We start from the raw sequence: 26,832 nt of genomic DNA on the forward strand, positions 1-26,832 counted from the left end.
GGAAACCATTTCGGACAGAGATGGCACACAAAGATAATCTTTCCAATATATGTAAATACAGAGTAAATGTTCTAGTAACACAGAAGCGGAAAGTTTTAATTGAATAAAGGCATAGACAAAGCAGAAGATGTTTAAATAATAAATACAGACCAGTTGAAAAGATTCAAGAATTCCTGCTAGAACGACTCCTGAGATTTGTTACGCATTTTTGTGATTTTAAATGATAATAGAAAAATGCACATAACCTTATGCTTAATCAAACTTTTCCCCATCCTCAATTCCTCCACTGACAGTAGTCTACAAGTTATCCTGTCAGAATGAGAGTAGCAAAAAATAGGCTTCTGACAGTATAATGTAAGAACATTTTGTTTGTAGTCATGTTTCTTTCTGTGCCAAGCATGTGGCAGGTAGAAATGCTTTAATGTGACAGCCCATTCCTTTACTTTTGTGGCTAAAAGCTCTTCAGTCAAGCCCCATTGACCCTCTACTTGTCTAGACAGATGAGGGTGGTTTCGCTGTTCATTTCAGCCAAGACACACAAGAACCTCTGTGTATGCTGAGGACCATTCTCCTACTACGCTTAAAGAATTGTACTGAATGGACTGTACCTCCCTGTGCACAAATACAAGCTATGCAGCCCACACTGCACAGCTCTGTTGATAGAAGTATTTGAAAGTCCACTCACCATCCCCCCAAAGCCTAAAAACCATCACTGTGACACAGGAATTCTTAGGTTTCCTGTTCTTAATCAGCTGCTCTCATAGAAGCAGATCGTAGAGTTGCACCTGCCTAAAGCTCAATAGCTGAACCGTTCGGTGCTGTGGGGAATGCAGGCTTCAAATGCACTTCTAGTTCTAGAAGGAGAACTTAGATCAGAGAACCATGGAGCCACTGCACGATCAGGCTTACAAGGGCTCAGGAGGTCTCCTGGTCAAAGTGGGGTCGATTATGAGGACAGATCATGCTGCTTAAAGCTTTGAGTCAGGTCTGGAAAACCTCCAAGAACAGAGAATGCAGAACTGGTGACTGCACCATGTGTTCCACTACTTGACTGACCAGTGCTAATATTCCAGATGTCTTTGCAAAGCACAAATTGGTGCTCTGAGTAGCATACCAGAAATCCTGCAGAAGTTAATAGTGATGAATCAGATGACTGATTTCACAGTCTTCAGGACAGTTTGGTCAGTTAGAAATCTGATTAAACTGAAAACTTTCTCTTCTTCCCCACTAACACTTCCCTTTTCTTAACCACAGGAAGTATCTAGATCAACCTTCACTCTACCAACATAAACTCAGAAAGTCTTTTCCAGAAAGGATCAAACCATTGCAGAATTTCCTCCTACTATTGAACAAACTACAGGAGACAAAGGGGATGTTCAGAAGGGACATTCTTAGACATGAATACCAGGGTATAAGAAATGTTTTGGGGGGGTTTCTTATTGGTTTGGTGGTTTTATTTTTTTGTTGTTTGTTGGTATTTGTTGTCCTGGGTTTCTTTTTGGTGGAGGCAAAGGTGTTGTTTTTGTCTTGTTTTAATAAAGCAAGTAATACATTCTGGCTGAAGTACCTTTCAGAGGTAGCCTTTGTTTTAACAAAATCAGATTCACAAACTAGGTATGGGCACGTAGAAATGGTGAGGAGGAGGAGGAGAAGAGAAAAGGAGAAAAAACACATTTCAAAAAAGATCAGGTAAAAAGTATCTCATCAACGCAGCTTTTATTTAGAACTTAGCTGTTGCACTGAGCATCACTCACTTCAACAGCAGTTTTGGGTCCCTCAGCATGTGATCCTTATATATATAGCTTTGGAAACTCAGTTATCAGAGATGGGACTCTGTCTATTACTGGAAAAACTCCCCACTGTACTCCCAACTTCAGGTTCCAGAATCAACCATGCAATGGCAGGTGGCATTTTAGCATTTCTAACACTTCTACACCTAATCACATTTTAAAGCTATGTACGTAATCACAGAGTTTACGACATTCTCCCTTTGGTAAGAAGTGTCTATCAGAATTAGAAAAATGCAATCAGCTGCATTTAGCAGTCTCAATGAATACCTGACAAAATGGAAATTTGGAGTTTTACAGTCACTTTGGATATTTTAAAATAATTCTGTGGTAAAATAATTACCTTATTATGAAAAAAAAAATTACTAAGTCATAGACAAAAAAATCCAACCCAAACTGTAGAATTTAACAAAGAAGATTCCACATAGACAATTATCTACAACAGGCATCAAACAGAAAATACAAGCACAGAGAAACTTTAGAAGTTTGAACTTCTAACACATACAGGAGAGTTTGATAGATTTTTTTCCTTTTCTCAAACTTCACAAGTATACACCTCCTTCTGCAGCAATCAGAATCATCAATGCCTGGAGACTATGATGATACCTCAGTACTCACCATCAATGTCCACCACAGCATCTTTCCCTAAGAGTAAGGAAAAGGCAAGAAGGCAAAGGTGCAGAAATTTCTTGAAACTTACAGAAATATTCATTGTACTTTACCAGCAAACAGAGAACACACTAAGGATCCATGCAGTATTTCTTTCCATAGATGACAGTTACCTAGACACAGCATTTGTTTTATGGTAAGAATGCACTATCTATGCATATGGGTAGAATCACATCTGATATCATCAGTATACTGTCTCTTCCTGATTTTATATTTAAGAATAACCTGAATCTGCCTTTTTTTTTTTTTTCCACACAGAGGGCAACTCAAATACACACCCACTTATTAAAAAATACAAACAAACAATAGCAGCCATGGTCCAAACTCAATTTCCATCCTCACCATTGCAACCTAATCTCCTGGCACGTTAATGCAAATCAAAGTGAACACTTCTCTGACACTGGTAGCAAAGCGTGTTCCTCTCCCAAGAGAGACCTGTAAAACAGGACAGTCACTGACAGCAGTACAATTACTGACACAGATACAGACTTTATGGACATGTTTATCTCTGCTGTAAATCCACACTCTCTCTCCACTCCGATTCATGAGTCATAAAGAAATTGCAGATAATGAAAAAGTTGGAGAAATTTACAGCGTGTCGGAAACCTCAGACAGCCAGAAGAAATTAAAGAGCTGACTGAGGATAAATCACACAGGTACAATTAAAACTTCCTATGCCTCCTTCACTTCCAAACTGGGGCACAAGCCAATGGAGATGATGAAAAGTTGAGGTCATGACTCCTCTGACTGTAATAATTTCTTAACTACCTACATGTCAGAATTAGCCAATTCACCGATCATGTATGAATTGCATTTTCAAGCTGGCATTCTGATGTCTCGCTCTTCCAACAGGAGGTGCCCCCGAAAAATCCTGCCTGTAAATAAGCCACCCAGCAAACAGTATAAGGAAAGGTGATTTCCTTGTCCCTCTGCAGATGCAGAGTACCTCTTACCACAGAGATGTGCATTAAAATGAAGCAGTAGATCTACAGTGTGGGAGGAGAGTGTAAAAAGAATCAGGAGAAAGGCCAAGGTTTCACATGGAAATCATAGCACCTTGGATATTGCAGTGACAAGCCATATAAACATCTTAACAGACAATTTAGGTGTTCTTTTCACCTCTCAGAAACAATCAAATAAGGCCCAAGAATTACTATGAATGTAAACTGAAAACAGCCTCTATATTTTTCCTACTGTGAAAAACTAAAGCAACCATTTCAGCTGATTGGGAGCTCCTGAAGTTCTCTGTGATAATCTCCTAAGCCAAAAATGAACCACTCAAAATGCGACCCATTCTATGGGAGAAGTCTACTAACTCTAAGTAACATCTCAAGCTAACTGTGTATTACAGAAATCCTGTGTCCAAAGAGCATAATTTTGTTGTGCAGATGTAAAACTCTGCCTTTGAGCTTTGAAGCACATGAAGTATACTATTTCACATAAAGTCCTTGCCAAACACAGTACTAAATAACAAAATAAGTGAGAAATATGCTTTCAAGCAAAACTGAAACATGATGAACATTCACTCAGCAAGGCAGGGAATGCAGAAAACTAACCAAGAAAAAAAACAGTTGCTGCAAGAGAAATTCTAAGCAGAGCAGAAATAACTGAAGCACACAGACCTCAAACTGCTTCTTTTTAGGCAGGACAGTTTACCTTGCATGTAAAAAAAATTTTGTTTAAGAACATAACAAGCACTAGACTTGGCAGACATCGTTCTCTTCCAAGCCCAACATATTTAGAACAATGTAGGCAATCCAAAACATATTTTCTTCTATGATGTTTCAGATTAATACAAGCACACAAGTGCTAGAAGCACAGTACCTCTGGAGATGCCAGATTTAACGAAGATAAAGTGAGCATCTTCCTCACTCTTTTGTCAGCAGTCAAGGTGGTAATAACACTGCTATATCTTCATAATAACTGGCACCAAGACTGCTGTGGGATGTAGATCCAAATCACATGCTACTCTTTCACCTTCTTTCCTCTCTTTCTTTCCTTCTTGCCTCTCCAAAAGGAGTTCCCTTCTCCAGCTCCACCACGACACTTTATGCCTTAATATTTGGGATCTTGAAATAGGGAATCTTTCCCTATTTCCTTGGGGTCTTATTTCCCCAAGGAAATAGGCAGAGTTCATGTTAGAGAAGGAGTCAGCTCTTCTACACAGTTTGAAAACCTCATTTTCACTAGTAAGAAATCACAAGAGTCCAATTCACTTCTCCACGCAACTCTCCAGATTACAGAGTGGACATACAGCTTTTACTAAAATGGACCAACAAGAGATTTCAGAAGATGCCATAAGGCATTTTAAAGCACCCTTTACTTACACATCTGTTTGTATGTTGGTTTCCTACAAATGTAAGAACGATTGAAACATTTTGTCGCAAAAAACTTTACATACACACCAGAAAGAGCCCCAGGCAACTGTAATGCAGAAGTAAGGCCATGTTCACCATGTAAAGTAAGACTTCTGAGTTGAAAAAGCCTCTGTGTTGCCAGAACTAAAGAAAAAGTGGTTATGATCAGAAAATATTTTTATCTGATCAATTACATCATTGATAGAAGCCTGTTTGGGTACAAAGGCCAGGTGTTTTGCATGGAGCCTAAAAAGGCTGCACGTTCATGCTACATGGAGACACTCCTAGGCAAGTCAATCCATTACACAAAAGGAAAAAGGTATTTCAGTAAAAGGATACATTCTCTTCCCTAATTCCCTTATTTTGATTTTAACAGCAACTTTGTATATACAAATTTAATTGTAGCAACTGTCATGCCCTGTCTCCTAGTTTGGTAAATTCAGTCCACCAAGGATGGAGCCCAATTTAACCATATCCTACCTATGATTAGCATCAAAAAGAAGTAAAAAAATTAAACATCATCCAAAACTCAATGGCAGTAGCCTGCAAGGATCACTGACAGAACTAAGGGTGTCTGCTCAAAAAATGCTACAGTTAAATCCTGATTACCTGCTCTGCCCCTCCAAACCTACAAAAAAGCTGAACTTGCAGGCAAGAGATTACAACACACAGCATTTATCTGAAATAAAAAATGAAAAACCGAAGACTACCAATCTAAGGAAAAGTGGTGATCTGTACATAGCTTGGAATTCAGGACTCCTTTATGATATTCCAGAAATTTCAGAGGCTGCTGAGGTTGCAGAAGACTACAATTCAAACCCAACGACAGCTTAACTTGAGAGCAAGGTAGTTGCTCCTCATTCATGTGCCCATCCATCTCTTGCTGTCTCTGGAAGAGTCCCTCCATTACAGGGAACCCTCAGAGATTTCTGGTAGTGGTGGCTTAACTACTAGGCAGTTTAGCCTATTACTGAAATAAATAAATAAAAATATCCATCATCAAACAAAAGGTCCTTCCAACCCTCCACCCTGACTGACATGCCAATGGCAAGCATCTAGAGAAGAGCGTAAGTGAAGGGAGGCACCCAGCTGTACCTGCCTAGTAATCTCTCTCTGCTTTCCGCATCTCCAAGATGTCCAAGGCACTGGGGACTCCTCAGCAGTCAGACACCCTGGAAGGATTTATCTTCCAATCATTTTTCTCATTACTGAGTGAGAAACTCCATGACCACAAGCTCCAGTGGTGATGTGTTCTGACTTCAATGCACAACACAAGGATCTCCTCATGTCTGTCTCCACACACTCTTTTACTCTCTCTGTCTCCCATACTAAGAGAAACTGTGAGAAGTCATTCCCTATTCACACTTTCTCTACATTAATGTTTTACAGACCTTTTTCACATACTACATCAGCTGTTTCTCTCCAGGCCAAAAAAACCTAGCCATTTACTTATTCTTCATATTAAAGAAAATGATCACTGACTGACTAAGCTGGACTGGCTTTTTCTCTATCAGTCTGGTGCTACAAGATGACCAACCTTTTGCTGTTCACCTACCATCTCCCAGGTCATCCAGGTCTAATCTGCGGACCCTTGATTAAACAGCTCTTCAACTGCACCCTTTTTTTTTAATTTGCTTGAACATATATGGAAAATAAATAAGCGTTACAAGGAAAATAGAAGCGAAGTTGCTAGAACCTAGTGAAAGCCAGGGTGCACAAAACCATGGGAAACTATAAATGGAGAGACTTGCTTGAGCATGTTTGGGAACTGTCTCATTCCTCTTGAAAGAGTATGAGGATTTGACATTGGATAATACAGTCATTCCTAATTTTGCAGCAAGAAAATCACAAACTACCTTCAACTCCAAATAAAAATTCAACCTAAGAGATTAGACTAGCAAAATTCACTGACAAGGAAATTATAAATGATATTCATATCTGTTTGGTCAGTTATCCCACATTTTCTAATATTTAAGGCACACACAGCAGCAAGGCACCATGATCTTCACAAAGATACTGGGGCTTAAGAAGAACAGGCTTCGCAGAAGTCTTGCACTGTGGAGCTGTACTGTGATACCACAGTCGCTAAATAACCATTCCGGCAGCAGCGAGATTTTATAAACATGGCTGTGATACCAGCTATCTATATTTACATTTCAGGACTTCTGAACCAGTATAGCAGGTGTTATCTGAAAAATACCAGAGATTCACAGGGAAACAATAGCAGGGCTTTCAGAAAGTCCCTGGACAACCACATTCCTTCAATGACAGAGTGCCTTTCCCATTCTCCCGTCCTACATATCTTTTATACGTACGTTTTTTTCTGAAGTTTAGAAAAAAAACAAACTTAAACTTAAAGGTTTTTTTAAAAAAGGTGCAGTGGGTAACAGTGGAAAAACAGAGCTTCCAACCTAAATTTGTAGTTATTTACATTAAGTGTTTTGAAACTTGCTGCTTTGTGGGCCACAAACATTGAGTCAAGGTCTGTGACTGGGTTCCCATAAAAGAGCTATTTCCCTCTTGCTTGCCACATTACCTGGGGGTCTGCTCATTCTGCAGTGCTCACTACTCCACTCCAAGAAAAGCATGCAAGTGGAAAAATTAAGGGACACAGAGGGGAGGAAAAAAGTTCATAACAAGACTTTCATATCTTTTTTTCTTCCCCAAACTCCAAAATGAAACTCACTGAGTGGCTGCAGCCCACAATCAGAAGAGCTACTATGCCTCCCAAAGTCACCCTAACTGTATGAACAAATAGAAGACAGTGCAGTCATTGAGCCCAATTCCTTCTCCCTTAAAATACCCACATTAACGGGAACAGTAAAATTGACACAAAGCAGGACTTGAAATACTAAAAATGGTTTTGATTATTCTAACCAATAAAATAATTGACTAATGAAAGGGAAGTAGAAGCTCTAATGTGAGAAGGTTGGACTTCATAATCTTGGAGGTCTTTTCAGCCTAAATGTTTCTGCGATTCTGAGAAGCAAAGCAAAAAGAGAAAAGCAGCTATAAGCAAAATGATGAGATAGAATTTTACAGAGCTTAAAAAGCAGACAAGGAAACACAAGCTGAAACCTCAGAAGAAGTGCTGAAAAATAATTTATTTTTAAAAGACTTTCTTGATACAAGGACCTGAGCCTGGAAGCTTCCAGAGAACTCCAGAATCACCTTTTAACAAAGAATAAATACACAAAAGACTGCAGCCTGTCCTTAAAAAGGAAAATAAAAATTTATTCTTAAATCATTCATGCTACAAAAATCCTGCTTCGTTCAAGGAAAGCTATACTTTGACGTGAATCCTGTGCTAAGGAAGGGAAGGATATTCTGCAAGGATTGACCGACTAGCATGCCAGGAAGAAAGTGATAGAACAAGCTGGAAAGAAAAGTCAAATTATATGTTGATAAATTAAATTGATTCACAGAAGCCATGGGACAGTCAACAAACTAGACAGGGTTACAGAAAGTAAAGGTAATCCCCTATGGGAAAAAGAGGGGAGGAAGTTGTGGAGAAAGGAACTCTGTGAAACACACAGAACCAAAAGAGGAATTGAGAAATCCATGGACAAAAAGTTGGGACAGCTGGGATTGTAGATAACAAAAATGTGAGATTCAGCAGATAACAGTATTCAACTGTTCCTAGATGAAAGCCATCCAGATGTCTCATCAAGATGGACAAAATATTCAATACAACTGTTCCAAACTTGTCAAGAAAGTCCATTTTTAAAGACAAAATAGTAAGAGAGTTCACATGAATTCAAGAAACAAGACATGTAACTCGGTAATTAGTAATTTATCAAACTACATCATGACAAATCAATTATTCACATTTCAATGTTAATGTTGCAATAGTACCTCAATAAATAAACTTTTCAAAAGGTACCCTGTCCCAGAGCACTTTGCCTAATGAATTCTAATGCAAAATTGATGTTAAGTATGTTGTGAACTGGGTATGACAATAACAAATCTCACAACATGACTGCAATATCACTCAATTGATGCATTTTTCATGGAGTGCTGCAGAAATTACCCTGGTCCTTCACAGTACATAATTAATAACTTGGATGAAAATATAACTCTGAAAATATGAAGGATTTGAGGTGGGATCTAGAAGAGAAGAATTGGAAGGAAAAGTAAGTTGCTAATACAATGAAGCAGAATTGTCTCTCAACCTCACTGCTGATGAAACACTTGAAAATACCATTAAAAAAGACAGTGCACATTCTGAAAAGAAAGTATGTCACAAAAAATAATCTTGGGAAGAACAGCTTTAAACCATAACTGAAATGTCAGCGTTTTTATAAAAAGAAGCAAAACTTCTGCGGGAGGCCTCATGCTGCCATCTAGGGGAGACTGGTCAGCAGCGGGTTTTGTCCTGCTTTTGACAGCCAGTTTCAATGAACCAGCCAAGTCAAGAGGGGACTAATAAATTTCAGTACAGAGATAGAACCAAATCATATACGTCCAAGACCAAACCACAAGTCCCTTAACTTTAATGAACAGATCTTCTGGATTTTTTGTTTCTTATTCTATCACTTATCTAAGTTCGTAAGAGAAAATAACCTAAAGACAGTATTAGGAAAAAACAGTCCTAAGCAACTTCTGTTCAAATTCCACAACTAATTTCTGGTAACAATTTTCCAAAGATAAATGTATATTACAACATTTTCCAAAGATAAATGTATATTAAAACACACAAAGTATTCAATGGATTACAATAAAGGAAAACTGCCTTCAGTGACAAGAAGTTACAAGCATGGAAACCTTTCACAAAGGTTGAAAATTCAAGACTTAAGTTATAACTGTTGAGCCTCATATTTCAGTTTTGACCCACTTTGTCTTCTTTACCCATGAACTTGTTTTCAGTAAAAATAAATGGAATAACATGCAACAAATATTGCACATGCAGTAAGGAAACAAACACCTCCCTAGTTTTACTGCAACTCAGGCTCTGCTAAAGTCCATGTAGCAGAACAACACTGTCTGATATCAGAGCCTGCAACTTAACTGAGAAAGCCAACCATCAGCCAACCTTTGAATTCGACTCAGTTCTACACTGTTATACTTTAACTTCTACTCCACTAAATGCTTCACACAGTCTTAACTGATATTAGCACTGAAAGTAAAATGAACTTAAAGTATGTTAAAACAAGTTTAATGATTTGTTATTAAGAATGCATTAAGCTATTCTATGTTTGCAGTCAGAAAGACTCTAAAGGTTTATTGCTAAGTTGTGTTAAGAGTAATTACAACCAGGGTCTATGTTAGAGCATAACGAAAGAGAAAAAAAAAATATGTGTGGCAGTATGTATGGGTAGCATTAAAAACAGCTCAAAGCTGGATCAACCTGTTAACGAGAGTTCTAAACAAGTCAATGAAGGAGCTTTTTCTTCAAAAAACCACAGTAAGAGTTGGCTGTTTGCAATTGGGATGAAAGTCATCTTTATTCCTCAATGAAGTCACTGCCCGCCACAACTGAGTATTGAAAAAAGTAACAGCTACAGAAGCAGAAAACAATATGAACAGCAAAGTATAGGAGAATCCAATACACAAGTGCAAGCTTCCCTGTGGAGGCGGTGCATGGAATTTGAGAGAAGTGTTGCCACAAGTATTCTGAGAAATACCTTTAGTATCTGAGTGGGAAATTAAGCAAAGTGACCTGATTTATGTAAGACAATGTTAACTCAGAAACAGAATTCTCTGTGCCACTGGCTAACACCAGACTGACATCCATGTTTTCCCCCATGCAGGCAGGCTGTAAGTTGGAGATATAAGCTCATTCTAGCATCCTGTTGCAGAAGGTTACTGCCAAACACTTGCCAAATCTGCCAACACACTTTTCCAGCTACCAATGTACAAGCACATGCTTTAGTAGAAAGATTTGGAATGCAGCCAGTAATATCTGTGTACAGCACTTACATTCATCCAGTCCCAATTGATAAGCCAGGTTCTGCAGGCCACGAACTTTTTCCATCAAATTAGCTGTAGTAAGGCTCCCCAACTCTTAAGAAGAGAGAAAAAGGTGAATTTTAACACTGTCAATAGTCCTCCAGTAGCAGTTCACCTGTTTAGTACTTCACAGAGCACTTTCAAGCCATACTTCTGTCAGGATCTGTTTCAGTGAACAGTTTTATGTTCAAAATTCAAGCTGACTCCACCCCTAATTTAAACATAAGGAGAAGGACAGCCATGACTCTAGTTCATGCTTTAATCTGGCACCATTGCAAAAATAGTAATTGTAATTAAAGTAATTTAAAAAATTAAAATTGTAATTAAAAGTAATTTGACCCATACTTTGGAAGTTCCTGTAAGTTCACATTGCAACATGAATAAGGTATACAAAAGTATGCAAGGGAATGGACTTATTTTGCATTAATAACATGAGTTCAAGCACATTTCTTGGAGCAAGTCAGAGTTAAATCACCTCACTTTCAGTCTGCAGCCGTGACACGTCACTGTGACACGATCACACATCCAGAATTCATGACAGGCAGAGCACAGTGAAGGATGTTTACTGCAAACTAACAGCTGCAACATGCAGCAAGTGTACACGCTAGCTAATCCTGCTGTAACTTGCCTGCACAGCCTCACCATTGCATTGCAGCTCCTGGATCTGTGAGGAAACACACACACACACACACAAACGTAGAGCATCTCTGAACAAGTCAATCAACAAGTCTAAGCTACTCACCAACTGATCAGCTGAGCCCCTCCAAAAAATTCATGCTACTTCTCAAAATGCAGGAGATGCTCATTATACTTATACAGTGATAAAAAAAGGCTAAGGGAGGTGACTCAAATATGCACAATGTTTGTTTTGAAAAATCAGCCTGCCACTGACATCTGGACAGGCTCTTGGAAATAACTGGTTTAATGAAAATGTCCATCATTGACAAGATGAAGAGACTTCTGTGCTGGAGATTCTGCAAATATGATGGCTAGAGATCTCAGGCAATAGGGCCACCACCAGAACATTTAAAACACAAGTGCTTTAAGCCTCTTAAGCAAGTACTGAATTCCCATCAGCTTTGGCAACCTCAATTCCTGTCTACAATATTCATACTCACCCTTCAGCATATCAATATCATCATTTTCTAATTCAGCCATCCACTTGGGAGGAGAACTTGTAATGGGCTGTTTTGAAAAAATAGAAACTCATATTCAGAAAAGTCCATTTTTAGAATTATACAATGAAGTACGATCTGTATTGAAAACTAGTTACAGCGACAGCAAAAATATGGGAGTGTGCTCCATAGAAATACTTTAATATTTAATCTTGTTTTTTTCCAGGACACTAAAGAATTAAAAATGGCATACCACCATCCACAAGCCAAAAATCATCACGAAAAATAGGATTCTCTGAAGTTTAAAACCCTTTATTGCTTCCAAAGTATAATTCTCATACACAGTGAACTGCATAAAGTATAAAAAAGAAACACATATATATAAAAGATACATTCAAACAAAAATGTATATTGTAGCATATACTGGACTTATTACTGAGATACGGTTCATAGAAGATGTAAAGCCCGCCAGAGAACCTACAGATCTACCATTACACGGAAGGAAGGAACGCGAAAGGCAAAGCAGCGCTCACTCACGCTTTTGAAGGAGGCGGCGAACTCGGCAACCCCGGGCACTGGGGAGAGAAAGCGGAGGTTGGCGGGGGCCGAGCGCCTCTGCGGGCAGCACCGCCACCCCGGCCCGGCCCGGGCCGTGCAGCTGCCCCAAGGCGGCCCGGCCCCGCTCGGGCTCTCCCCACCCCACCCCGAGCTGTCAGACTCGGGGCCGCGGGCCCGCCGGACTTACGCTGCTCGGGCCACAGGTCCGGGGAGGCGCGGTCCAGCTTCTCGAAGCTGAGCAGCGAGGCCTCCAGGTCGGCGCCTGCAACAGAGAGGGGGTGAGGGGAGGGGGTGAGTGGAGGCCGGGCGGGGAGCGCCGCGGGGCAGCGGCGGTGCCGCCCGGCCCTCCCGCCTCACCGTCCGCCGGAGCCGCCATGGCGCGCGCCTCACATGACCGCCCTCGCGGCCGCAGCCGAGCGGGAGCGGAAAACAAACCCCGCCCCGAGCCCCACGTGCCGCTCTCGCGGCCGCCGCGGGGCGGCGCTGGGCCGGGCGGGGCCGGGCCGCGAAGCTCGGAGGGCGGCTCGGCCTCCTCCGCCAATCGGCGGCCCGGCACGGGGGGCGGGGGCCGAGGTAGGCGTGGCCGGAGCGACTGCTGGCGGCGATTGGTCGACGGCCGCGCGGGGGCGGGGCCCGAGGCGGGGCGGGGCGGGGGGCGCCGCCGGGGGCCTCGGAGCGGGGACCCTCGGCCGGGATGGCGGCGGCGGCGGCGGCGCGCGGAGTGTGGGGCGGGCGGCGCCGCGTGGCGCTCAGGGTGAGGCGGCCGGCCCCGGCCCGCGGCGGCTCCCGCGGCTCGAGGGGCGCAGGGGGGTCGTGGCTCATTTGGCCCTGGGACCCCGCGGTGGGGTCGGTCTCGGGCGGGGAGCTGCCTGAGGGGGGTCGGGGGGAGGTGCTGCCTGACCCGCCCTGAGGTGGCCTGTGCTTCCCCCCGTCCAGCTGCCGCGGAGAGCCGGTGTTCCCTGGATCACCCCTGTCGCCGCGTCCTTCTCTTCCTCGGTGGTGAGTGCCCGTCCCGCGGAGCGGAGCCGGTGGGCCGGGGAGGGAGGCGCGGGAGAGCCCCGGGCGCCGCCGCCCGCCGGCCGCTGCCCTCAGGTCCGCTCCGCTAAGGCCGTTCCCTCCGGCTCGGCTGGAACCCCGGTGGGTCCGGTGGAACAAACATCGGCACTGCCCCCGTGCTCGACGGGAGGGATGGAAAAAAGTTCCATGTCCGATTTGTCAGAGTTCGGAGCTGGGCGGTGGCCGCCCGTCACCTCGCGTTCTCCTGGTGGCTCCGGACTGGCCTCATGCATCTGTTTGCGACAGAGAGAGGATCTGGTTTCCTTCGGACAGTATCACCCAGCTTTAGCTGTTGTACTGCCTTTTTTCCTCCGCTGTCCATGGCTGCACTCTCTCCGAACTCCAAACCAGGATTCCACAAGTAGTCTGCTTTACTACCGTTCAGATTTCCCCAGCAGGTGCATTCTCTACATAAAAAAGTGTGGCGATATTATGGAAAAAGTGCAATTAATTTTAATTCACCATTTCCTGGCTTGCTTAAAGTATTTTTTGTTGCGTGTGCAATGTTTGAGATACCCTTTTTAAGCGATTTGAAAAAAACATTAACTCCATTGCACTGAAGTCTGTGTGGCTCATAAAGCCCTGGCGTTTGCAGCTCCATTGCATTAGCCCAAGTGGCACTGAGGCTAATGGAGTGATTGACAGCCATAGGAGTTTGTCATTCTTTAGCACTAGACCAGCAGCTTTTCTGACAGTCAGGAAACTCAATCAATGGACTCAGATTTCCTGTGCTTCCTTCCAGGTTCTAGAGGAGATTGTGTTTTCATAGGCACAGCTTTCTGCCTCTCTTCTCCAAATGTGATTCCAGCTACATAATCATCTGCAACTTTTTAATTTTAATTCTCTTCTAGTGTTGCTTTCCAGATCATTAGGTTTTGCTTGTCCATTAAGAGACTTATTTTATACTTCTGATCCCAGCTTTCTCATCTCAAAGCTTTCTCAATTTGTTCCAACTAACATTGCTGCTTAATTTTTTTCATTTTCTTCCACTTTTCACTGTCATTACTTGTCCACCCAATACATTTATGTTCCTGGTTCTTCCTCTGATCTCTTTCTCTTCATTACACTTTGGACAGCATCCAAGTCCTCATCTCCCTTTCAAAATTCCACATCATAATTTCTTCAATTTTCTGATATATTTGGGTTTATATCCCAGTTTTGTTGACCTGTCCCATTTCTGTTATTCATACAGAAGATCCATTTCCCCTTTCTCTTACCTCTTCTCCCCAAGTCATGGATTTGTGTCATGAATAACTGGTTCTTGCCTTCTCCTAGTTCTCTCCTTACCTATCAATGTCAACTCATCTTTTCTAGTTTCTTAATTTATACAGTCACAATTTGTTTTCCTGCATAACACAGTTTTGTTGCCTGTCTAATACTAATTACAGCTTTTAACTCTGCTTTCTGTTCTGTTCAATGTTTGCCTTATCTTCTTATTCCAAACTTTCCTTGTCCCTCCTCTTCGTCTGAGAGGGAAGGTTCTGTTTTCTGTGCTGCCAGCCAGGACAGTCCACAGACACAGGTTTCTTGCTCTTAGTTGCAAGACCAAGCAGGGGGTGAGGAAAGTCCAATTTTCTGCTTGAAGCTATAAACTGGAAAGATGAACCTGCTTAGTGGCTTGATGGGAAGGAGGCACATGGGACGGTGGTACAGTCTGCCCTGGGTTCATGGAATTCCCATGAAGTGAATTATTAACTGTTTCTTCTGAACACTTATGAGTTGCAGTTTTTCAGGTTTTGATTAAATAGATTGAAACAATTCTGAACATAAGCAGAGCAATGTATTTTTATCTATAACTGCTTTTAGAAAGAATTTTAGCCATTTTGGTGTAAAGTGAGAGCAAAATGGGGCAGAGAGCAGTTAGTTGGGTCCTGCTGTGAAGACTCAATCCAGACTCCAGTGGTTCACATAGCAGTAAATGATGAAGGCTTGCATGTAATATGGCACACTGGTATTTAGGCACGTTGAGACAAAAATAACTCACTGTCCAATGTTTTGCCCTCTACAGCCAACAACCAAACTCTTCATTGATGGGAAGTTTATTGAGTCCAAAACTACTGAATGGATTGATATCCACAACCCGGTAAGTGAATGGTCTCATGTAAATAGTGATCTCTGTGAAGCAAAGGTCTGTGCCTCTCTTCAGGGGATGTGGCAGAAGAAAAACACACATATTTCTTGGGAAAGGTATAGACATGGAGCTTAAGGCAGACTACAGCTTCTCAGTTTCCTTTTCACATAAAATGTCAGTCTCAGAATAAGTTACTATCACCTTTACCTCTCTCACATAGTAAGCCCCTGATCTGCAGAAAGGAAGCTTAAATTTTACTTTTTTTTTTTTTTTCATAGAAAGGCTCTGTGATGAGTATGTCAAATTTCTGAAGGGTGTCTTTCACCCTGTATATGAAATCAACTGGTGATTTGATGCCAGCTGAATGTGAAGTCCTCATAGAGGCTGATATTAGTCAGAGTAAAAAGGTGAAAAATCCTGACAGCTGAAGTTCCTCTCCTTTCAGAGAGCTTCTGTCTGTGACCCACAATAATCACAGAGCTGGATGCTATGCAGTGCAAAATAAATAAGTAGCACTTGTGTTGTCTATGTACTCCACCAAAGACAAATGGAAATGAGGTTGCACTCAGAATTCTGATCCTCCTGACCTCCCTAGTAAGCATTTAAACAGCAGTTTCTAAATCTTCTCTGTAAAGCTCTATTTTCATTTGCTTTGTGGAAATGATCAGAGCAGCAAGTCATGTTCATGAAGCTCATTTGGTCTCGATGTAGCAAGCAGTGTTTTTGTTTAATTTTCTTCCTCTTGTTTTGAGTAGTTTCTCTCTTAGTGATATATCTGAAATTTTTGTCATGTCAAAGAAGATTTAATTTTTAAGAGAACATTTGAAGGAGGTTAAACTGGCAACAAACTCAAAGTTAAAATACTGTAGAATTAATGTTGTATGTAAATATAGTACTTCAGCCTAGGGGTATGGGTAAGCTAACATCAATGGCAATTGCACAGTCATGTACTGCGTTTCTCAAAGGAATTTTGCCTCATTTAATGTGCAAGAGGGACAGCCAGATGAATCAAGACAATGGAGAGGGAAAAGACCAAAGTGCATAGAAACTTTTGCCTTATACTCTCTAGAAGTTTCAAGACAGACAAGTCACTTCAGCTTGGAAATCAGCACTGCATTTGTAGTTTTCTGAGTGTCTAACTTGATATATTTGGAGTGCAGGTTTTCAGAACTACTCCAGTTGTAGCCCAGGTCTTTTGTGTGCAGTCAAGGAAGGCATTTCTTTTGTGCTCTGCCCTCCGAAGTACAACTCCAGCAGGTGTGTGCTGTTTGTGGGAAAAGATGGGAAAAGCTGAGTTTTGATGCAATTTGTTTTCTGTTTCAGGCCACAAATGAGGTGGTTGGTCGTGTACCAAAAGCCACAGCCAGTGAGATGGAGGCAGCTGTGGCTTCTTGCAAAAAGGCTTTTTGGAACTGGTCAGAAACATCCGTTTTGAGTCGCCAGCAAATCTTTCTGCGCTACCAACAACTCATCAAAGACAATCTGGTGAGACACCATGGCTGTGTGTGATGGCTATGGCTGAATGCATTGCAGCTGATTTTAGGAACTAAATTGAGAGACTCAGGGTTTACAGAGTTCTTGATGAGGTGTTGCCATGATCGAGGAACCAACTGAAACACTATCGAGAGGTACAGGAAAAAACACTTCCCATCCAATGGTAACAATGGCTGTGCTTCTTAGGGAATATTATTCTGAATTTATCCCTTTACCAAGAAGGAAGGGACTTTGAGCCTTGATGGAACATGTGTCAGTTGATGAAGACAAGTATGTTACTACGATTTTGGGTTTCCCTGATGGATTTTTTGGTGTGTATGTGGTGTCATACCTGAAAGCATTAGAATACAAGCCACCCTAGGATGATTTTTGCTAAAATGTCACCTATGTGGGTTATTGGCTTCTTGTTTATAAGGAGTAAATCAGTCAGCATAGGTTTTTCTGGATTCTGTTCAGTCTATTCATTGTGATGTTCAACTCTGTGTTAATTCTGTCTTATCCTTGCAATCTATTTCATGGGTGGGCACTTTGCTAACATTCATAAATATTGTGTTTTCCATTTTCAGAAAGAAATTGCCAAAATCATCACCTTTGAGCAAGGGAAGACCCTGGCTGATGCTGAGGGAGATGTTTTCCGAGGCCTCCGTAAGCTGCTGGCTCCTCCTGTTGAAAAAGGGGGTTTGAGAACACACAGGAAAGGATGAGGTCTCCTGAGCAACTGATTGCTCTATATATATTGATCCCTTTATAGCCCCATAGTCAAAGAAAAGTGTCAATTGTAGCACTAAGCTGAAGAGTTTTCTTAGATAGAGTATCTTTAAATCACTTCCAAGTCATTCGAACTTTTTTTAGGAGTGACTGCAAATTGCTAAAAAGGGATAAGAACTTTTTACCTCTTTTCAGATATCTAGGGTTGAGTCCCAGATGGTACAATAGTGCTATACCTGTGCATTTTGTAGTGGGGCTGTTGTGTCCGTGCTCCTATCACAATGATGTGTGGTGTGGTCAAGAGAGAAACCATTCATAATTTATTCACAATGCTTGGCAGAGGGAGTTTTAAGTTGTAGGAGAAGAGGCTGGAAGAAAGAGGTGGGTCAAGGCAGTAGTGAAAAGGGAGTTTGGGGACTAATTGTTAACAGATCATCCAGCAGCATATTGCCCTTTCTGCTGCAGAGGTGGTTGAACATGCTTGCAGTGTGACATCCCTCATCCTTGGGGAGACCATGCCCTCCATCACTAAAGACATGGACACTTACACCTACCGCCTGCCTCTGGGCGTGTGTGCTGGCATTGCACCATTCAACTTCCCAGCCATGATTCCTCTTTGGATGTTCCCCATGGCTATGGTTTGTGGAAACACCTTCTTGATGAAACCATCTGAGCGTGTACCAGGAGCACTAATGTTCCTTGCCAAGCTGTTTCAGGATGCTGGTGCCCCTGATGGGACCCTGAATATTATCCATGGACAACATGAAGGTAATAATTTCCCTTCCTGGGAGAGGACAAATGTATGTGTTGTGGTGGGTGCTCAGTGGGAGGTACCAGCTGGAGAGTCTGAGACTGCTGCTGTTAGATAGGTTTGGACAGGTGCTTCAGCTCTATTGAAAGAGCTGAAAGGTGAGCAGGAGATTCTCTGTCACCTTGCGCCAGATCTTTCTGGAGATACAGTGGACAAAATTTTGGGGATTGGGGTCAGAGTTCCCAAGGCATGTAAGTGCTCAAATTCTATTTAGCAACCTAAACTGAAACTAAAATAAGTAGATAAATCGTCTTGGTTTCGCAAGGAAGCCTAAACAAGAATTAAATGCCTCACTGACTATACAGTGGATGCCAGTATGCTGGCTCCTAACATGCTATTTTTTGCAGCACACAAGTAGCTTCAGGACATGATGATCCAAATAGAGAACAGTAACTTCACTTTGACATTGCTCAGGGACCCTGGGAGGTGCCCAAAGCATGAAGAGAGATGTAAGAGAGCCAGGAAAATGATGACAGGGCAGGAGGATGTGTCCTAAGTGAGTGAAAAGTTACACAGACAGACTTTCAGGGAACTCAGATGTAGGAAACACAGAGTTTCAATGAGAAGAAAGATAATGAGAAGAAAGATGCACAGATTTAATTTCAATAATTTCAATGAGAAGAAAGATACACAGATTTAGTGCTGTGGGGATGGGAACGGAGGGAAGCATTTGTACACCACAGTTACAATGTATTATTTCCTATTTGAAGCTGTGAATTTCATTTGTGACCATCCGGATATCAGAGCAATCAGCTTTGTGGGATCTAATCAGGCTGGCGAGTACATCTATGAGAGAGGATCTCGAAATGGCAAGAGAGTCCAGGCCAACATGGTAATGTCCTTGAACAGAGCACACTTGAGCACACAGACTACTTCTGTCACCTGTGAATGTTAAGAGAGACCACACCACTCAGCAGCAGAAGCTGACTTTGCTGCTGATAGCTAAGTGATAAGGCTGCTCTCTTGCCAGCCTGTTGGTAGCAGAATCATAGCCACTATAAGAAATCATTGCCAGAGAGCTAGAGAAGAAGCAGTCTGGGGTGGTTAATAATGGGAGACTGTGTGTGTTGTTTTTCAGGGAGCCAAGAATCATGGTGTGGTGATGCCTGATGCCAATAAAGAGAACACCTTGAACCAGCTGGTTGGAGCTGCTTTTGGAGCAGCTGGCCAACGCTGCATGGCCCTGTCTACAGCAATTCTAGTAGGAGAAGCTCAGACATGGCTGCCAGAGCTTGTGGACAGAGCCAAAAATTTACGAGTAAATGCAGGTACAGACTGAAATAATTTTTACAAGGTATCCATTTATCCACTTCTGTACAACCATAGCTTTTTAGGTCAGCTTATCTGCCATACCGTGTTGTGACCCTTGGAGCTATTGGCAGCACCGGTTTGATGTGTAGGGGTAGGACCTAGCAGATTGTCTGGATTAGGAAACCCAGCCCTAGACTTGGAAGTAGGAATATGTTTTCAGCTGCCGGGAACTGGTGGGACTGATGCAATGTTTACAGGATCAGTCTTGTTTTAACTGGAGATTTGAGGTTAAATCCTATGTTTACCTCATATCTGCCTTTTATATAGCAACCTCATTTTAAAATTCTTCCAATTTGTAGTAAGCATACAATAAAAAAAGAAACATGGAAACAAGTATTTTGAAAAAGTTAGACTGTTTTTAATTCTAGGGGAATTATATTTTGTTTATATTCAATAAAGTGCAGCAAAGGGGAAGTTTCCTTCCTGAGAAGAATCTGTTGTTGAATTTTTGCTTTCTGGTGATTCCATGTTGATTATGAGAGCTGCAGGCTATTGTGCCTGTTCATCAACGTCTCAAATCTGTGTTCTGTGTCTCAGAAACATCAGGATTTTCAGATTTTTCCTACTAGTGTAGTTATCTCCCACATGCCTATGAAAAGGAAGTTGTCAGAGTTAAAAACTTGGTGTCTCTGCCTCTTCACAGGAGACCAGCCTGGAGCAGATCTTGGGCCTCTAATCAGTCCCCAGGCTAAGGAACGAGTTTGCGGTCTGATTGAGAAAGGAGTAAAAGAAGGTGCCAGCCTTCTCCTGGATGGACGCAATGTCAAAGTGAAGGGTTATGAAAATGGCAATTTTGTTGGACCAACGATCCTTGCCAAAGTCAAGGTAAGATGACCAAAACCTGTGCTTGCAAGTGTGTATTGCAAGGTCAGCTGAAAAATGGGTTAGCCAAATCAGTCAGTAATCAATGATCACCAGGTAGAAAGGCCATAAATGGCTCAGCCTTCCCTTGCACAGTGTCAATGAAGTACTCCAAGGTAATGCAGGCAGTAAAAGCAGAAAGCACTCTGGAGATAAAAAGTGGTGCCTTCTTTAGTGTACTAGATAGAGGACAGGGCATGGGAAATGGTGAAGAGGCAAGGAGGACTGAAGAATGGCCTATGGCAATGCAGTATGATTAGTAATATCATAGGAATATCATGAGTACCAACAGCATATGTGTTTCTTACATCCTTTTTATTATGATATTTTCATTATATCCTTTATACAAGATGCTTTTTCTGCTGTTTGTATTGGCAGCCAAACATGACTTGCTATAAGGAGGAAATCTTTGGGCCAGTCCTAGTGGTGCTGGAAGCAGACACTTTGGATGATGCCATTGAGATGGTGAACAATAACCCCTATGGGAATGGAACTGCAATCTTCACCACCAATGGAGCCACAGCTCGGAAGTATTCTCACTTGGTAGATGTGGGGCAGGTATGTTCCAGCTAGGATTGTTGCTTTTAGCCCTCACCATTTACAGTGAGTAACCATTCAGCTGTAATCACTGCCCTCTCAGCCAGCAGTACCCAGCCTCAGACATAAGAAAACAAAATGCATTTGGAGAGTGCTCTGCAATCTGTTACTTCTTGTGACTAATATGGCAGCTTTCCTTTGGTGTAGGTGGGTGTCAACGTTCCAATCCCAGTACCTCTGCCTATGTTCTCTTTCACTGGCTCTCGTGCTTCTTTCAGAGGGGACACCAATTTCTATGGCAAACAGGTAACTTTCTGATTCAGAGTACTCTGTTGGGTTGAGTTGTGATAAATCTGAATTGTGATAATCATTGATATAAATGTTACAAATGGCAATGGGCAGATGGTCATCAGACCTCATTAGTGAGAAGACTTTGCAGGTATTTCAACCAGGAAACTGAAAACCAGCCGATGATCACAGCACCATAATGCATGTCACAATCATATATAGCCCATTCCTCTTTATTTTTCCCTTAAGTAAAAAAATGCAAGTCTTTTTAGGATATTTGAGAAGGGAGCAAAAACTAGCTAGCTTTCTCACAGAATCAGAATCTTTGTGAAACTGGTAAAAAGAACAGGCTGACAGGAATTGTTTCCAAAGAAGAAAACACAATTCTGTTTAGATAAAGCAAAAACTGTTTGATACACCACTAGTGTAGACCTGAGGAATTCATAAGGCCAAATACCTGATATGTGGCTCTCTCCTCCAGGGCGTGCAGTTCTATACACAGCTGAAAACTATCATTTCTCAATGGAAAGAGGAAGATGCCACCATTGCCAAGCCTGCTGTGGTTATGCCAACTATGGGAAAGTAAACCAGCCTTTGCAGGTGCTGTTCCTGGTGCCCTTCTATGCTGCAATTTCCAGCTTTGTCCTGACTATCACCCTTTACTTGGGAATGAATAGAAAGCTCCTTTGTCTCAAGGATCTGTTACTGTGCGGGCTCATGTGACTCATGGTCTGGATTTTCTGTTGCTGTCAGTGTTTTTTTTGGTTACTGAACTAATTTTTTCCATACAACCTATCAAAGACTAAATAACCTTATCTAACTGAAATGGCCACTGAGATTGGTCTTAGTTTGTGTTTCTTTCCAGACCCCATGAACTTGAACATAACTCTGGTTTTCATTTCAGTATCTTTAGCCTTAGTGACTCACTCCTGACTACATCTTGTAGCAGGTTTATTTACCTCTTTATCTTCCATATTAAGATTCTGAGTTCACCTTACTCAAAGATGAGTACTCATTTTGAGTGACAAAACTGGGACATCTTGGGTGTCTCACAGAAGTAACTTTACATACGATGAAAACAGCAAGTTGTCAGTCTTTCACCTGTCGAGCAGTTTCCAAAACACTGGGAAATAGCTTTGTATGGATTTTTCAGGAAAGCATATTTGTTTGCTTGTCTGAGGATGAAAGAAATTTCTGTATGGTACAGTGACCTTCACTGTACCTTTGACAGCTTGTAAACTTCTGTTCCTGTTCTGTCTGGGGCTTGTATGCTCAAGCTTGCCAGCAATTCCATTATAGCTGAAAGTTGTTTGGTGCCTTTTCCCTGTGCTAAAGGGATACAAGCCTACACATCCTGTAGCATAGTGAAACTGTGGAAGCAGAAACATAACCATGTATGTGTATCTTTGTGTCACAGCATCATGTGCATCTGAATAAAATGGAGCCTAAGTAGACAGGTCAGTAGGAAGAAATAACACATTTTTTAATCACAAAGCAGCTAGGCTTTATCTGTTGGTTTTCCTGTCCTGATTGTAGCTGTATTTCTTGTGTTGGTTGATTGGCTCCTTGTCACATTTGCTCAAACAGTCATGTATTCTTGGGACTGCAAATTCCTATTGCTAGAGAGGAGTAAGGCTTGGTATATACAATGTGGTTTTAAGAATCTGTGCATTTGGAGCTGGAGAACCTGTATTTTTATTTCTGGTTCCTGAAAAATGATGCAGCCATGAAGGATCTGCAGGGAACTCACTCAAACATCCATGGAAAATAATATTCTTCTAATGATTGTAACTATTAAGTGTTCTAATGAAACAATCTGAATGGGAACACTTTGTATCCTGCCTTCTGGTAAAGATGCCTTGTAACTGACAGCTCTATATTAGTGCAATTGCTGTGCATTCACTAATGTTTGTATCTCGTTTTTTCCCTCTGCTATACACGAGAGGGAAATTCTCACCTTGCAATTTGATTACAAATTAAAAACATGCTAATATATTTCTGCAAACCATGACTGTTCCTTGGTAAGACCTTACGTAGGTGTGATGTTGATTTTATTCCCCTCTTCACAGGAGATGGTCTGCAACTCCTGTAACCCATGTATACATTTTTCTTTTACAGTATTTTGGGGACCTCTGTACCAGTTTCCTTGCACAGCATTTCAAGGAATGCCTTGTTTCTGTTTCCATGTACACGTAATTTGATCACAGACATCTTCACCAAGTTATACCAACACTTTATACACAGGGTTCTAACCACTAGTCCAAAGGGTAGTGCTTTGTACAGGGTCTGGCAAGCTCCTGGCTTGGGAAAAAATGAGGTCTTTAAGAAGGAGCAAAATAAGTATATTTCAGATGGATTTCAAACACAGAGTCAAAGAAGCAGTGCAGCAGACAGGGGATCTAGAATTCACAGCCTTTTGCTCAGAAGCCAACTTTCAAAATGAAAAGTGCAGATGAGTTGCTAATTGCTGGCTGCTGTTCATGGAAAGTATATAGCTGCCTTACTTGGTCTATGCTGTTAACATCTGAACATGTGGAAGGATCGCTGCAGAAGAGGATGAATCTGATAATGTGGCCTGCTGTGTAATATATATTAGGTTGGGAGTATTTTCTGTGTTGCAAAGGTAAAATATTCTAGGTAAGTCACTATTAAGACATTGGCATTCACTCAAGTACCTAAGAAAGAAATACTAATTAACAGCCTCTAATACTGTCTACAGTCATTTACTTTGAAAATGCCTTCATCTTCTCCCTAATCAGCATTGCTATTCTGACTTTGCTGTTGTCCTATTAAAAACCATTGTATCCTTCTTTTAGAAATTCTAAACTCCATCTTCTCCTGTAACAAAAGCAATCTATTATCAAGGTTACCTGCTCCCTGAGGTATTGCAGGACTATTCCTGCACTTTCTCCAATAACTTCTACACACCTGCATGATCTTTTCATTTGTGTGCAAGCATCTTTTCTAATTATCCCCATTTTCAACAGCATTTTTACGCAGCTAGTTTTAAATAATTGAACTAGAAATACAAATCTTGTGTGTTCCTTTTCTAATAATGAACTGCCTTTTTTAGATCAAGCTGCAGATGCTATTTGATTGTAATTTACCTGCCTCATCTCACTGCTGTTCCTGATTTCCACTCATCTGTTTATTCTCCTTTTTATTTAATATTTCACATAAAAATAAGCTAAAGAATGTATCTATGTTATACAAAAGTATAAAGTATCTCATAACAAATTTCTTTAGACTGTTAAAATACAATTTCATAGTCAACACTTTGAAGACTATTGAAAACAGTTTCTTGCTCAGAAAGCACTGAAATCTAGATTCTGAAAGCTATTTAATACGCTCCAGTCCAAAAATTGTTTTAAAAGTCCAAAATTTGTTTTAAAATGGCTTAACCACCTCTGAGAATTGGGCCCTGTAACCTCCACTCTGAGGGTTTTCTCCTATCTGTGTCAAGAAAAAGGCTCCAATCCACTTCCATGTCCATTTTGGGTGGTGGCAGCCTGCCTTTCCTAAGTGTCTCACATCTTTCTATATCTTTATGTATAAATGCTTCCAGGGCTCCTGCTCATGAACTTTATCTGGTAATTTGATGTCTGAGTATTACATTTTGGCTCGTGTGCTTGACTGCCTCACATCTGACAAGCTGTCCATGCCAGAACCCCGCCCTACCTATTCCTCCAGGGTAAGCTGACACTGCTTGCCTTGGAGTGTTATAATTAGCAATAAAGTTGTATCTGAGTTGGTATCTGAAAATCAGGGACGTGAGTCTTCATCATGGTCCACCCTCCATGGTCCCATACTGAAGGCAACATCAGCTGCATACATTTTGCCTTTTTAATCAAAACACCGCTGCTAGCTGAAAATGCATCTGCTTGTCTGATCATGGACTTTCACAAGAGCATCCTCCAGGAAACATAAACCTGCTTTTCAACAAGAGAGGGCTTTAGAACTGTGTCTAAATGCGTGCTCCTGAAAGATCAACACAAAAACAAACCTTAAAATTAAAAAAATTCCTCTTTTGTCACACAAACGTTCATGTGCATATAGATACCTCACTATAATCTTATGTCCCAATTCACAGCTTATAATATACTTAATGCTGTTTGGACTTTGAATTTCCAGTGTATCCCTAAAGTCCTGCTCCCACATTTATGCAGATAGCAACGAACCCTAGGGTAAGTAAACTTTTCATAATCTGGCTGCGGATATTTGTACTTTTTAATACTGAGAACTTTGCTTTACAATACTCTTATAAGGAAATATACCTGGGGAGTGCTACTGTCACAATAAACATTATTTACTTGTTTGGTAAAGATGGATAGGGATCCATTAATGACTGAACAAAATAAATCCCACTGCACTGAGTGAAGTTAATTCTCCTGACTTCTATTCTTGACCTTAGCAGTATCAAAATTTATTTCCACTTTTTCTTCTTTTGATACAATACACAAAGATCTAATGGTATAGTCTAGTGCATGTACAAAATCAGTATATAGTGTACCAACTTTTTGAAAAAGTTAACACAGCTAGATTCTTATGTTAGATTCAGGATTTACTGGAATCCTGTGACCTGGAGTGATCAGCCCAGTTTAGTATCCACCTACTGAAGAAACAAAAGAATATCATGAATTTGTCCCATTCATTTGGACAAAAAGCAATCACAAAACATGGGTTTTTTCTCATGTCAACTTACTGATATCCAGTTTTTCAAACATTTTTTCCCCCTGAAAAACATGGAAAAGATCAATATATTAGAAGAAAATTTCAAAGGCATTTCATTCATGGGTTCTGTGTGTGTATAAAGCAGGTTTAAAATTCTAGCTCTGCATTGCTCTTATTCAGCTTTTCATAGCACATAAATTTCAAAAATAAATGTTAGCACAGTGTTGTGTTTTCAACTTCTAAATCTATGGCTCTCTAAAGTAAATAGAACAAACCCAGACTTCTGTTCTGTTAGTGGTTACAAATAGTGGGAGGGGGAGGCCTTGTACGAACATTAACTAGTTTCAAATACATTGTCCTTTTCTTATCTCTCCTCTTCATACATAGAAGGCTCAATAAACAATTTTCTCCCTCAGTTCCAGTCTCTCCATTCTTCTCCAGGGCAGAAGATTCCTTGGACCTCAATTACAGATTTCACCCCTGGTTTTTCAGGGAGTGTTTCTCCTGCATCATCTTTGAGATAACCTGAACAAAGCATTCCAACTGACTGTGTCACCAAGTTATTGAGTAGCCAATCCATCCTAAACAA

The 26,832-nt window shown here is 41.3% G+C and overlaps 2 protein-coding genes across 8 annotated transcripts in view; one reads left to right on the forward strand and one right to left on the reverse strand.

Moving 5' to 3' along the window:
- LIN52 (lin-52 DREAM MuvB core complex component) overlaps positions 1 to 12,888 on the reverse strand; it is a 39,927-nt gene extending 27,039 nt beyond the window's left edge. For 6 of the 7 annotated variants that reach the window (XR_014616259.1, XR_014616260.1, XR_014616261.1 and 3 more), the window contains exons 1-5: positions 12,793 to 12,888; positions 12,623 to 12,697; positions 12,415 to 12,452; positions 11,881 to 11,947; positions 10,733 to 10,816 (exon numbers count right to left, since the gene is read on the reverse strand). Coding sequence is in view for 3 of the 7 variants with exons in the window: in XM_084208415.1 (XP_084064541.1) it covers positions 10,733 to 10,816; positions 11,881 to 11,947; positions 12,415 to 12,452; positions 12,623 to 12,697; positions 12,793 to 12,811 (283 nt within the window). In the remaining 4 variants the exon portion in view is untranslated. Of the gene's footprint in view, positions 1 to 2,798; positions 2,892 to 10,732; positions 10,817 to 11,880; positions 11,948 to 12,414; positions 12,453 to 12,622; positions 12,698 to 12,792 lie in introns of all 7 variants that reach the window. The other variant, XM_084208414.1, reaches the window with a different exon arrangement.
- Positions 12,889 to 13,072: 184 nt separating this feature from the next.
- On the forward strand, positions 13,073 to 26,638 carry ALDH6A1 (aldehyde dehydrogenase 6 family member A1). Its single transcript, XM_084208405.1, has 12 exons — positions 13,073 to 13,189; positions 13,372 to 13,434; positions 15,500 to 15,574; positions 16,886 to 17,047; positions 17,623 to 17,701; positions 18,230 to 18,532; positions 19,286 to 19,407; positions 19,654 to 19,843; positions 20,530 to 20,711; positions 21,126 to 21,305; positions 21,492 to 21,590; positions 22,054 to 26,638. Exons 1-12 carry the CDS (start codon positions 13,130 to 13,132, stop codon positions 22,156 to 22,158), a joined length of 1,620 nt encoding a protein of 539 aa, XP_084064531.1. The 5' UTR covers positions 13,073 to 13,129; the 3' UTR covers positions 22,159 to 26,638.
- Positions 26,639 to 26,832: the final 194 nt, after the last annotated feature.

The sequence above is a fragment of the Fringilla coelebs genome (assembly GCF_963513975.1).
Source record: "Fringilla coelebs genome assembly, chromosome: 6".
NCBI classification, from domain to species: domain Eukaryota; kingdom Metazoa; phylum Chordata; class Aves; order Passeriformes; family Fringillidae; genus Fringilla; species Fringilla coelebs.